This window comes from Giraffa tippelskirchi, chromosome X, assembly GCF_054371585.1.
Source record: "Giraffa tippelskirchi isolate mGirTip1 chromosome X, T2T-mGirTip1v1.2.pri, whole genome shotgun sequence".
Taxonomy (NCBI): domain Eukaryota; kingdom Metazoa; phylum Chordata; class Mammalia; order Artiodactyla; family Giraffidae; genus Giraffa; species Giraffa tippelskirchi.
Window position 1 is genome coordinate 74,986,099 of NC_137289.1, and position 14,794 is coordinate 75,000,892.

At 36.4% G+C, this 14,794-nt stretch overlaps 1 protein-coding gene across 3 annotated transcripts in view; it reads right to left on the reverse strand.

The window, feature by feature from the left end:
• Nucleotides 1-14,794, reverse strand: part of DACH2 (dachshund family transcription factor 2) — an 817,737-nt gene that overhangs the window by 261,693 nt on the left and 541,250 nt on the right. For all 3 annotated transcript variants that reach the window (XM_081563841.1, XM_081563840.1, XM_081563842.1), the window contains one exon: nt 11,166-11,297. In XM_081563841.1, coding sequence (XP_081419967.1) covers nt 11,166-11,297 — 132 coding nt within the window. The remainder of the gene's footprint in view (nt 1-11,165; nt 11,298-14,794) is intronic.

A 14,794-nucleotide genomic window follows, 5' to 3' on the forward strand; every position in this document is an offset into this window, starting at 1 on the left:
ATCAGAAGAATCAATATAGTGAAAACGAGTGCACTACCCAAAGCAATCTATAGATTCAATGCAATCCCAATCAAGCTACCAACAGTATTCTTCACAGAACTAGAACAAATTATTTCACAATTTTTATGGAAATACAAAGACCCTAATATCCACAGCAGTCTTGAGAAAGAGGAATGGAGCTGGAGTAATCAAACTTCCTGACGTCAGATTATACTACAAAGCTATAGTCATCAAGATAGTATGGTACTGGCACAAAAACAGAAATACAGACCAGTGGAACGTGACAGAAATCCCAGAAATAAACCCATGTACCTATGGGTACCTTATTTTTGACAGAGGAAGCATGAATATACAATGGGGCAAAACAGCCTCTTCTGCTGGGAAAACTGGACAGCTACCTGTTAAAGAAAGAAATTAGAACACTTCCTAACATCGTACACAAAGATAAACTCAAAATGGATTAAAGACTTAAATGTAAGGCCAGAAAATATAAAACTGTTTTAGGAAAACATAGGCAGAAAACTTGACGACAAAAATCAAAGCAAGATCCTCTATGTCCCACCTCCTAGAGTAATGGAAATAAAAACAAAAGTAAACAAATGGGACCTGATTAAACTTAAAAGCTTTTGCACAGCAAAGGAAACTATAATCAAGGTGAAAAGACAACCCTCAGAGTGGGAGAAAATAATAGCAAATTAAACAACTGACAAAGGATTAATTTCCAAAATATACAAGCAGCACATATAACTCAATACCAGAAAAACAAACAACACAATAAAAAAGTGGAGAAAAGCCCTAACCAGACGGTTCTCCAAAGAAGACATACAGATGGCTAAGAAACACATGAAAAGATGCTCAACATCACTCATTATCAGAGAAATGCAAATCAAAACCACAATGAGGTATCATCTCACGCCAGTCAGAATGGCTGCTATAAAAAAACAATAAATGCTGGGGAGGGAGCAGAGAAAAGGGAACCCTTTTACACTATTGGTGGGAATGCAAACTAGTACAGCCACTATGGAGAACAGTGTGGAGATTCCTTAAAAAACTGGAAATAGAACTGCCATAGTACCCAGAAATCCCACTGCTTGGCATACACCATGAGAAAACCAGAAGTGAGAGACACATGTACCCCAATGTTCATCACAATACTGTTCACAATAGCTAGGACATGGAAGCAACCTAGATGTCCATTGGCAGATGAATGGATAAGAATGATGTGGTACATATACACAATGGAATATTACTCAGCTATTAAAAAGAATGCATTTGAATCAGTTCTAATGAGGTGGATGTAACTGGATCCTATTACACTGAATGAAGTAAGTCAGAAAGAAAAACTCCAATACAGTGTATTAACACATATATATGGAATTTAGAAAGATGGTAACGCTGACCTTATATGTGGGACACCAAAACAGAGTTTTGGACTCTGTGGGAGAAGGCGAGGGTTGGATGATTTTAGGGAATAGCATTGAAACGTGCATATTACCATATGTGAAACAGATTACCAGTCCAAGTTCGATGCCTGAAACAGGGCACTCAAAGCCAGTGCACCAGGACAACCCAGAGGGATGGGATGGGGAGGGAGGGGGGAGGGGGGTTCAGGATGGGGAACACATGTAAACCCATGGCTGATTCATGTCAATGTATGGCAAAAACCACCACAATATTGTAAAGTAATTAGCCTCCAATTAAAATAAATAAATTAATTTTTTAAAAGAATACATAAAATTATATATGGTATGCAATTTGCTTTATCTGTATCTTAGAATCTGAGCATGTGTAAACGAACCAGTTATAGATGAAAAATGGAAAATGACAGAATTTGCTCAAAATATCATAGATCTATATTAACCCTGGTGGTGGGAAAGAACAGCAGCTGTGTCATGGGCTGTACCCCTGAGGTGTAGGAGCCATGGACATTATTACTCTTGGGAGCTTTGATTTGCCTTCTGTTATTAGAAACTGTGGAGGGTGAGGCATTTTATAATTTGTAATCCCCTGAACAACTCTTGGAAGAGGTATTTTAGCTGACCAGAAAGCAGAGGCTCAGAAAAACAGATATCTTGCCTAATGCCACACAGCCAGTAAGTGGCAGAGCTAGGATTCAAACCATATCTGACTCCTGAGCTGCCTCTCATGGTAGACAGGAGGGTCCCTACTTTACTTTAAGACCCCATAACTAGGAAGTGCAGAGACTACATCTAAATCAAACTCTCTTATGCTTAAAGCCTAAGTTCTTTTCATCATACCCATTTCCTCCTAGAAAAGTTTAACTTGTTTCCATCCTGGAAGCTGGAGAAACATGTACCAAAACCATCAATAGTCAGGCTGTGGGCCAACTACCATGAAGCTGCTTTCAGTCCAGTCTCTCCAGGTTCTTTTGCAAAGTACAGAGGTCACTTCTGTGGTCAGGGAGAGAAAACGCTGTGTAAACTGGCTGGAATGCATCTTCAAACAAAATCCCCCAGAAATGCAACTGAAAGTCAAGAAGAGGTCAGGTAACAGCATGCCCATGATTTACTGAGACAAGAAGAGGAGTTTCTTTCAACTTGTCCAGTCTTTAGAAGGAGAGGGAAAAAAAAAAAAAAACACATAAGTAATAGAGGGTCAAGGCCAAAGAAATGAAGCCATCCTTTTGTCTAAAGAAGAAAAGAAATATTTTAGCCTAATAAATTCCTCCTAAATTAAAAAATAAATAATTATTGGCAGGCAAGGATTTAGTGTTGCAATTTTGTTGTTTTCTGTTTTAAAATTACCTTGCCCCTCTTTTCTTGTTTTGCTGTCTTCCTTCGCTATTTGTTGATTTATCTTGGTAGTGATTTTCTTTGGTTATTTTCTTTATCTTTTGTGCATCTACTGTAGGTTTTAACTTTCAGTTTAACTCAAGGCTTATCTAAAATATGAACTTAAAATCTTTAAGCTGATAACATCTTAACGTCTGTTGCATACAAAACTACACTTTTACTCTCCTGCACATACTCTGTCTTGTTGTAGTCAGAGTTTGCTTCTTTTTATAGTGTGAATCAATTAACAAGCTTTTATCTTTTAACTTTTATATTAACGTTAAAAGTAACTTACACATCACCATTAAAGTGTTACATTAATCTATATTTGTCAATATATTTACCTTTACCAGTGAGATTTATTCAGTCATATTATTTTACATTTCTCTTTAGCATGTTTTCAATTTTAAGAATTTACTATGCATTTCTCATAAGAAAGTTTCAATGATGAGTTCACTCAGTTTTTGTTGATCTAGGAAATATTTTTTGTCTCCTTCATTTTTGGAAGGATTTGCCAGTTATATTATCCTTGGTTGGTAGTTTACTTCTTTTAGTACTTCGAATGTATCATCCTGTTCCCTCCAGGCGTACAAAGTTTCTGCTGAAAAATTTGCTTATAATATTACAGTGGTTTCTTCACATATAGCAAATCACTTTTCCCTCACTGCTTTCAAAGTTCTCTCTCTATCCTTAACTTCTGACAATTTGATTAAAATGCGTCCAGTGTATTCATCTTTCGACTGATCCTATTTCAACATTTTTGAGTTTCATTAATGTGGATATCAATTTCCTTCCCTAGATTTGGGAATTTTTCAGCTATTATTTATTTAAAAAAGCTTTCTTTCCTGTCTCTTTTATTCTGTTAGCACTCCCACAATGCATCTATTGATTCCTTTGGGTTCTTTTGCTAGTATCTTATAAATCCTTTAGGTTTTCTTTCCCGTTTTCAATATTTTCCTTGTTTCTCTCTGACTGGAATATTTCAAATGACCTACATTTAAGTTCAAATGTTCTTCCTTGTGGTTTGATAAGCGTGTTACTGAAGCTCTCTACTGTATTTTTCCCTTCTTTCATTGTATTGTTCCGTTCCAGAATTTCTGCTTGTTTCTTTTATGATTTCTATCTCTTTTTGAGATTCTTGTTTTGTTAATGTATTTTTTTTCCTGATTTCAATTTCTTCTCTTATAGTTCACTGAGCTTCCTTAAAACAATTATTTGAATTCTTTATCAGGAACTTAATAGATCTCCATTTATCTAAAGTCAATTACTGGAAAATACTTGTGTTCCTTTGGTAGTGATATGTTTTATTTATTTTTCATGTTTAATGTAGTGTTGCATTTCTGTGTGCATATTTTAGATAGTAAGAACTTCTTTCAGACTTTATGGACTCTCACTTCTGTGGGGAAAGACCTTCACCTGCAAGTGGGTGCAAGAACTTTGGCTGAGTGAAGCATGGCAATTCTTGCTCTTGAGGGGGTAAATGTGGCAGCTCCCCATCAGGGGTCATGCAAGGCACAATGTGTTGACTTTATGCAGCTTCATTAGCTAAGGTTACCATTGGCAAAGACTGTGAGGGGATTGGGCAGGCAAGGTGGTAAGTTGTCTTTGGTGGTAAAGGCTCCTGAGGGCCACCTGCTTTCCTTTTCCCTCATAGGGGACAGTTATGGCTGGGGAATCCCTCTTGATAACAGGATCTTGTGTGCAGGTGGAGACATGGTAGAAGTGTTCATTTATGGACTTTGAAAAACCTCAGGGACATCCTCATTAAACTGTATATTACTATTATTATTGTCATAATTATTATTCTTTATCTGCTTACCTTCATCACATCAAGATAAGGCTAAGGTTGCTATCTCTACACAGTCAAGCACAGTGACTATGTCTCTAATTCCATTTCTATAACATCAAGTTTAACATACATATATAGAAACCTAATACATTCTTTTCTTCACAATGATGGATACATAGAGTTATGTCAGACTATAGTTATCCAGGAAAATTAACTATTTACTAAGTAAGAAATTAAGTAACCAGTATATCTCTCAAAATGTTTTATGATATCTTGTTATAAAGAAAAAACATAGAAGTTTTATATAAATTATTTCTCAGAAATGGGTATACCTGAGAAAAACATGACAGAAATTATTCCTTGAGATCCTACTAACTTTTCTTGGTACAAAAATTCTCTATTTATAAGTGGCTTCCTGTCAAATGCTGGTCACTTCTAAGATACTGAAAAATTTTAAGGCTAGTATCAGGAGAGGGATTAGGACTAGGAAATTGATCATGTGTATCACTGTATCCTTATCATAAAAACAAATTTTACCATTGTATATTCTTGACTCCTTTGTCAAAGATAAGATGTCCATAGGTGCGTGGATTTATCTCTTGGATTTCTATTTTGGTCCATTGATCTATATTTCTGTCTTTGTTCCAGTACCATACTGTCTTGATGACAGTAGCTCTGTAGTAGAGCCTTAAGTCAAGCAGGTTGATTCCTCCAGTTGCATTCTTCTTATTCCTCAACATTGCTTTGGATATTCGAGGTTTTTTGTATTTCCATACAAAGTGTGAAATTATTTGTTCTAGTTCTGTGAAAAATACTGCTGCTAGCTTGATAGGGATTGCATTGAATCTATAGATTGCTTTGGGTAGTATACTCATTTTCACTATATTCATTCTTCTAATCCATGAACATGGTATATTTCTCCATTTATTTGTGTCATCTTTGATTTCTTTCATCAGTGTTTTATAGTTATCTATCTATCTATCTATCTATCTTTAGTTTCCTCAGGTAGATTTATTCCTAAGTATTTTATTCTTTTCATTGCAATGGTGAATGGAATTGTTTCCTTACTTTCTCTTTCTGTCTTCTCATTGTTAGTGCCTAAGAATACAAGGGATTTCTCTGTGTTGATTTTATATCCTGCAACATTACTATATTCATTGATTAGCTCTAGTAATTTCCTGGTGGAGTCTTTAGGGTTTTCTATGTAGAGGATCATGTCATCTGCAAACAGTGAGAGTTTTACTTCTTCTTTTCCAAACTGGATTCCTTTTATTTATTTTTCTTCTCAGATTGCTGTGGCTAAAACTTCCAAAACTATGTTGAATAGTAGTGGTGAGAGTGGGCACCCTTGTCTTTTTCCTGACTTTAGGTGAAATTCTTTCCATTATTCACCATTGAGGATAAAGTTTGCTGTGGGTTTGTCATATATGGCTTTTATTATGTTGAGGTATGTTCCTTCTTTGCCTGCTTTCTGGATGTTTTTTTTTTTTTAATCATAAATGGATGCTGAATTTTGTCAAAGGCTTTCCCTGTATCTATTGAGATAATCATATAGATCTTATCTTTTAATTCATTAAGGTGTTGGATCACATTGATTGACTTGCAAATATTGAACAATCCTTGCATCCGTGGGATAAAGCCCACTTGTTCATGATGTATGTTCTTTTTAATAAGTTGTTGGATTCTGTTTGCTAGAACTTTGTTGAGTATTTTTGCATCTATGTTTATCAGTGATATTGACCTGTAGTTTTCTTTTTTTGTGCCATCTTTGGTTGGTTTTGGTATTAGGGTGATGGTGGCCTCATAGAATGAGTTTGGCCGTTTACTTTACTCTGCAATTTTCTGGAAGAGTTTGAGTAGGATAGGTGTTAGCTCTTCTCTAAATTTTTGGTAGAATTCACTTGTTAAGTCATCTGGTCCTAGGCTTTTGTTTGTTGGAAGATTTTTTATTACAGTTTTGATATTCGGGCTTGTGATGGGTCTGTGAAGATTTTCTATTTTTCCTGGTTCAGTTTTGGGAGGTTATACTTTTTCTAAGAATTTGTCCACTTCTTCCAAGTTGTCTATTTTATTGGCATACAGTTGCTGATAGTAGTATCTTATGATCCTTTGTATTTCAGTGTTGTCTGTTGTGATTTCTCCAATTTCATTTCTAATTTTGTTGACTTGATTCTTGAATCTGGCTAATGGTTTGTCTCTTTTATTTATCTTCTCAAAGAACCAGCTTTTAGTTTTGTTGATTTTTGCTATAGTCTCCTTTGTTTCTTTTTCATTTATTTCTGCCCCAATTTTTATAATTTCTTTCCTTCTACTAACCCTAGGGTTCTTCATTTCTTCTTTTTCTAGTTGCTTTAGGCATATAGTTAGGTTCTTTATTTGATTGTTCTCTTGTTTCTTGAGGTAATCTTGTATTGCTATGAACCTCTCCCTTAGCACTGCTGTTACTGAATTCCACAGGTTTTGTGTTGTCGTGTTTTAATTTTCATTTGTTTCTATGCATATTTTGATCTCTTTTTTTTTATTTCTTCTGTGTTTTGTTAATTATTTAGAATCACTTTGTTTAGCCTCCATGAGTTTGTATTTTTAAAAGTTTTTTTTCCTGTAGTTGAGATCTAGTCTTAACACTTTGCAATCAGAAAAGATGCTTGAAATGATTTCAATTCTTTTGAATTTGCCAAGGCTAGATTTATGGCCCAGGATATGATCTATCCTGGAGAACGTTCCTTGTGCACTTGATAAAGAGGTGAAATTCACTGTTTTGGGGTGAAATGTCCTATAGATATACAATTAGGTCTAACCGGTCCATTTTATCTTTTAAAGCTTGTGTTTCCTTTCTAATTTTCTGTTTGGTTGATCTATCCATAGTTGTGAGAGAGTATTAAAGTTTCCCATTATTATTGTGGTACTGTTAATTTCCCCTTTCATATTTGTTAGCATTTGCGTTACATACTGCAGTGCTCCTATGCTGGGTGCATATATATTTATAATCCTTGTATCTTTTCTTGGATTGATCCTTTGATCATTATGTAGTGTCCTTCTTTGTTTCTTTTCACAGCCTTTATTTCAAAGTCTATTTTATCTGATATGAGTACTGCTACTCCTGCTTTCTTTTCATCTCCATCTGCATGAAATATCTTTTTACAGCTCTTCACTTTCAGTCTGTATGTGTCCCTTGTTTTGAGGTAGGTCTCTTGTAGACTGGAGAAGGCAATGGCACCCCACTCCAGTACTCTTGCCTGGAAATCCCATGGATGGAGGAGCCTGGTAGGCTACAGTCCATGGTGGCGCTAAGAGTCAGACACGACTGAGCGACTTCACTTTCACTTTTCCCTTTCATGCACTGGAGAAGGAAATGGCAACCCACTCCAGTATTCTTGCCTGGAGAATCCCAGGGACGGAGGAGCCTGGTGGGCTGCCGTCTATGGGGTTGCAGAGTCGGACACAACTGAAGCGACTTGGCAGCTCTTGTAGACAGCATATATAGGCGTCTTGTTTTTGTATCTGTGCTGGGAAAACTGGTCAACCACTTGTAAAAGAATGAAACTAGAACATTTTCTAACACCATACACAAAAATAAACTCAAAATGGATTAAAGATCTAAATGTAAGACTAGAAACTATAAAACTCCTAGAGGAAAACACAGGCAAAACACTCTGACATACATCAGAACAAGATCCTCTATGACCCACCTCCCAGAGTAATGGAAATAAAAGCAAAAATTAAAAAGTGTGATCTAATTAAACTTAAAAGCTTTTGCACAACAAAGGAAACTATAAGGAAGGTTAAAAGACAGCCTTCAGAATGGAAGAAAATAACAACAAACGAAGCAACTGACAAAGAATTAATCTCAGAAATATACAAGCAGCTCCTACATCTCAATTCTAGAAAAATAAACGACCCAATCAAAACATGAGTGAAAGAACTAAACAGACATTTCTCCAAAGAAGACATACAGATGGCTAACAAACACATGAATAGATGCTCAACGTCACTCATCATCAGAGAAATGCAAACCAAAATCACAATAAGGTAACATCTCTCCCCAGTCAGCATGGCTGCTATTAAAAAGTCTACAAGCAATAAATGCTGGAGAGGGTGTGGAGAAAAGGGAATCCTCTTACACTGTTGATGAGAATGCAAACTAGTACAGTCACTATGGAGAACAGTGTGGAGATTCCTTAAAAAACTGGAAATAGAACTGCCATATGACCCAGCAATCCCACTGCTGGGCATACACCCCAAGGAAACCAGAAATGAAAGAGACACATGTACCCCAATGTTCATCGCAGCACTGTTTACAATAGATAGAACATGGAAACAACCTGGATGTCCATTAGCAAACAAATGGATAAGAAAGTTGTGGTACACATACACAATGTAATATTACTCAGTGTTAAAAACAATTCATTAGAATCCATTCTAATGAGGTGGATGAAACTGAAATCTATTATGCAGAGTGAAGTAAGTCACAAAGAAAAACACCAATACAGTATATTAACACATATATATGGAATTGAAACAATGGTAACGATGACCCTATATGTAAGATAGCAAAAGAGATACAGATGTAAAGAACAGAGTTTTGGACTCTGTGGGAGAAGATGAGGGTGGGATGATTTGAAAGATTACCACTGAAACATATATATTACCATATGTGAAATAGATCGCCAGTCCAGGTTCAATGCATGAGACAGGGCACTTAGGGCCAGTGTATTGGGACGTCCCTGAGGGAAGTGATGGGGAGAGAGGTGGGAGGGGGATTCAGGATGGGGGACACATGTGCACCCATGGCTGATTCATATCAATATACTGCAAAAACCACTACAATGTTGTAAAGTAATTAGCCTCTAAGTAAAATAAATAAATTAATTAAAAATTTTATTCCAAATGTTAAATACAATAAAATTCCTCTTACAAAACAACATTGAAGTGGAGGAAGAATGTGTAAAGGTTACATACTTTGGACTTAACCATATATGGTTGAAACTGAGCTCTGCCACTTACTAGCTTTGTGATTATCAGCAAAGCTGAAACACTCTGTGCCTTTGTTTCACAATCTGCAAAATGGAAATTTTGAAAATTCCATTTTCCCAGGAATTTGGTAAGAAATAAATTAGTTAACATGAGAGATGGAAGATGGATAATTTTGAGAGATCTAATGCACAACATTGTGGTTAGAATTAACAATACTGTATTATATACTTAAAAGTTGCTAAGAGAATTGATCCTAAAAGTTCTCACTACCAAAACAGAAATGATAATTATGACATAAAAGAGGTGTTAACACTATTGTTGATAATTTATTGTAATATATAAGTGCATCAAATCAACACTTTGTACATTTCAAACTTACACAGCATAAAACTGAGCATGTTTCCATTTATTCCCCATTGTGAACACTTGTTGAAGGCCAATTCTCACTCCATAATTCTCCATGAACACTTCAACTTTAGATGAGTTTATTATGTTGATTTGATTCAGTAATTTATTTCTTTAATTCTTCTTTCCTTTTCCCTTCAAAAGAAAGTCCCAAAATGCTTGAAATTTTAGGAGCCTAATAGAAGAGAGAAAATGCTGCTACCTATTTGCCTATCTAATTTTATTGAATTTAACTGCAAAAACATATTGGAAGCTTGTGGCTCCTAAGACCATCATTGGTTGCCCCTTATTATTCCCTATTAAAAGTACACTTTATTTATTTGTATATTTATTTATCCATTTATCTGTGTTACACAGATAGTTATAATCCCACCTACTTCCCAAAGAGATCTCAAGGGTGATCTTACGATCAAAGTCAAGGTACAATTATTACAGGGTAAAGGAAAAAAAATCAGTTCCTGAGAAGGGAGAAGACATTCCACTTCACGGGCATTTTTCTCATCTCCTTTATCCCCCATCTTTTTTCTTTGCTTTCTTCTCGTTCTACCACATTTCTTTAGCCCCTACTGATAATGTCTCATCTCCCAGCACCTCGAAACAAAGGTAGATTCTCAGTGCTGCATTTCAGTGTTAAATTTAGAAAAAAAAAATGAAGAAGGCTGAGCTGAAACTGAAGGAGGTATCTTTTAGTAAGCAAAAGATGCAATAGCTAGCACTATAAAAAAACAGAATTTAACCCCACCACAACAAAACAATGGAGATATTAAATGTTTCCTGTAATGAGGTTTTGATCTATAATAGTTTTCTAATTTCAATGTACAAGTTAGAGGTAGGATTAAGCCTCCTTTTGTGTGTGCGTGTGTGCTAAATTGCTTCAGTTGTGTCTGATTCTGTGTGACACTGTGAACTGCAGTCTGCAAGGCTCCTCTGTCCATGGGATTCTGCAGGCAAAAATACTGGAGTGGGTTGCTGTGCCCTCCTCCAGGAGATCTTCCTGACCCAGTGATCGAATTCACGTCTTTTACATCTCCTTCATTGGCAAGTGGGTTCTTTACCACTGAACCACCAGCGAAGCCCCCTCCTTTTGTAGTAACTGGTTATAATCAAAGTATACATATTATTCTCTCCTTTCCCTCAGTCCTCCTCTCTCCAATTCCAGAATAATCAATGAGAGTCACCTGCCTTGGATTCCTAAAGACACTCACCTGTATTAGAATTAAGATCGTCAGGCTCTGATTCAGTTCCATTCTGGCTTCCTTTTCCCTGAAGAGTGTTCATAGCTATAAGCTTCATCTTCTGCAGCTTCATTGCCTCAGCCATTGCTGCAGCTGTTATACCTAAAACCAGAACCATTCCTTTTAAAACAGGGATCATTTCTTAATGTAATTGAAAACAGAATACATTTAACAGGCCTATGCCACACAGCACAAGCCAAAAGGAAACCCGTGTCTAATTTATGAACAATATCCTTTCAAAAATTAATTTTTTTTTACTCTTGGAATAACTTCATCTTACACTGGACAAGTTGAAAATCTGAAAAAAAAAAGCATTAAATATGGGTCAGATTCTCAATTCAAAACAGAGAAAACTATGAGCATAACATGAAAAATTTGGGAAAATATCAAAACTCTTGCTAATGTCTTCTGGTGTCTATTAAGAGCTCTGGACAGTTGTTTAAGACAGAACTCACCATGCACTAAAATCACATCTAAGACAACACTGTCAGAAGAAGCACTCTGAAATGGTAGAGGGGATGACTTTCTAGGGAATATCCTTGTTTACCCTTCTGCTGAAGAATGGGCTATTTAGCCTCTAAAGTGACCTTAGGAGAAAGAATAAAGGGGAGGAAACACTAAAGTAGTCATCATACTTTTACTGGCTTCCTTCTTATATGCTGAGAGAAAAAAAAATGAAAACATGGCAGATCACTGCAGAAAGTGTGCCAGCCCTTGCAATATACTTACACTTTTTATTAATATAAAGAAATTTTTACAATGCTTGTGTAAACTCACCTATATTCATACACAAATCTCTACACACAAATACCACACACATTTCTATACCCTTGTGAACCCATAAATACAGACACATGTGCATATTACATTCACACATCAGATTTGCCAATTTAGAAAGAATGTGTACAGATGGAAGAATGGAAGAACATGTTCTAACCCCTTCTTATGAGAACACCAGAATCACAGTTAACTGCTAAACAACTATTCACAAAAAAACACTGAAATGTACCAAAATGATACCCTACATCCAAAGAAAAATCCGCAACGAGATGGGAAGAGGGACACAATCACGATAAAATCAAATCCCATACCTGCTATGTGGAAGATTCACAAAGTGGAAAACCATTATACCACAAAAGTTCTCCCACTGAAGTAAAGGTTCTGAGACCCACTTCAGGCTTCCCAGCATGAGGATCTGGCAACAGGCAGAGGAGACCCCAGAGAATCTGGCTTTGAAGGCTAGCAGTGTTTGCCTGCAGGAATTACACAGGACTGGGGGAAAGAGGCTCTACTCTTGGAGGGTACACACAAGGACCCATGTGCACCAGGACCCAGGGAAACAAAGCAGTGACCCCATAAGAAACTGGGCCAGGCATATTGGCTGGTATTGGAGGGTCTTTCATGGGGTGGTAGGGCTGGGGACCACTGTGGGGGCAAAGACACTTGCATCAACAATTATAGGGGGCACTCACTGGCGTGAGATACCCCAGAGGTTGCAACTGGCACCACCAAGAGCCTGTAGGCACGAGTGCTGGGAAGCCTCTGGCCAAACAACCAAAAGGGTGGGGAACATAGCTCCACCCATCAATAGAAAAGTGGCTAAAAGTGTTACTGAATACAGCCCTGCCCACCAGAAGGACAAGAACTGGATCCATTCACCACCAATCTCTACCTTCAGGAAGCATACACAAGCCTCTTAGATAGCCTCATCAACCAGAGGACAGATAGCAGAAGCAAGAAGAACTACAATCCTACAAGCCTGCAGAACAGAAACAACAATCACAGAAAGTTAGACAAAGCAAAATGGCAAAGAAGTATCTCCCAGATAAAGTGACAACTACTAGAACAACTAAGTGAAGTAGGCAACCTTCAGAAAAAGAATTCAGAATAATGACAGTGAAGACGATCCAGGATCTCAGAAAAAGAATAAAGGTGAAGATCAAGAAGACACAATAAATGTTTAAGAAAGATCTAGAAGAACTAAAGAACAAACAAACATGAAAAATACAATAACTGAAATGAAAAATACACTAGAAGGAATCAATAGCAGAATAACTTTGGTAGAAGAATGGATATGGAATACAGACTAGCAGAAATCACTGCCACAGAATAGAATAAAGAAAAAGAAATGGAAACAGCCTAAGAAACATCTGGAAGACCATTATGTGAATCAATATTCACATTATAGGTGTTCCAGAAGTAGAAGAGAAAAAGGAAGGATCTGAGAAAATATTTGAAGAGATAGTAGCTAAAAACTTCCCTACCATGGGAAAGGAAACAGTCACCCAAATCCAGGAAGCACAGAGTCTCAGGTAGAATAAATCCAAGGAGGAACATACCGAGACATGTAGTAACCAAACTGACAAAAATTAAAGACAAAGAAAAATATGAAAAAGCTACCAGGAAAAAGCAACGAATAATATACAAGGGAATTCTCATAAAGTTATCAGTTGATTTCTCAGCAGGAACTCTGCAAGCGAGAAAGGAGTGGCAAGATATATTTAAAGTGATGAAAGCGAAGAAACTACAGCCTAGAATACTCTACCCCACTCATTCAAGTTCAATGTAAAATTCAAAATCTTCACAGACAAGCAAAGTTAAGTGAATTCAGCACCACCAGACCAGCTTTACAACAAATGCTAAAGGGACTTCTCTAATTGGAAAAGGACACAACTAGAAACAAGAATTCAGTACCACCAGACAAGCTTTGCAACAAATGCTGAAGGGACATCTATAAATGGAAAAAGTAAAGGCCACAACTAGAAACAAGAAAGTTACAAATGGAAAAGCTCAACAGTAAAGGCAAACATATAGTAAAGTTAGGAAATCATCCACACACAAATATGGTATTAAAACCAGCAATTGTTAGAAGAGAAGAACACAAATGCAGGATATGGGAAATGCATTTGAAATTAAAAGACCAGCAACTTAAAACAATCTTATTCATATATAGACTGCCATATTTAAACTTCATGTTAATGTCAAGCTGAAAATCAACAATAGATAGATACATGCACACATACACACACACACACACACACACACACACAAAGGAATCAAAACACAGCACTAAAATTAATTATCAAATCACAAGAGAAAAGTAACAAAAGAGGAAGGGAAGAAAATATACTTATAAAAACAAATCCAAAACAACTGACAAGATGGCAATAAGACTATTCATATAGATAATTACCCTAAACGTAAACAGATGAAATCCTCCAATCAAAAGACACAGATTGGCTACCTGGATACAAAAACAAGACTTGTATATATGCTGCTACAAGAGACCTACTTCAGACCTAGGGACACATACAAATAGAAAGTGAGGGGGTATGAAAAGATAATCCATGCAAACAGAAAGCAAAAGAAAGTTAAAATTGCAATACTAAAATCAGGAGAAATACTTTAAAATAAAAACCTTTACAAGAGACAAAAGGGGCACTTTATAATGATCAAGAGATCAAGCCAAAAATAAGATATTACAAATATATATGCACCCAACACAGGAAAATCTCAATATATACGGCAAGTATCAATAGCCATAAAGGGAGAAATTGACAGTAACACAGTAATACCGGGGGATTTATCCCACTTACTTC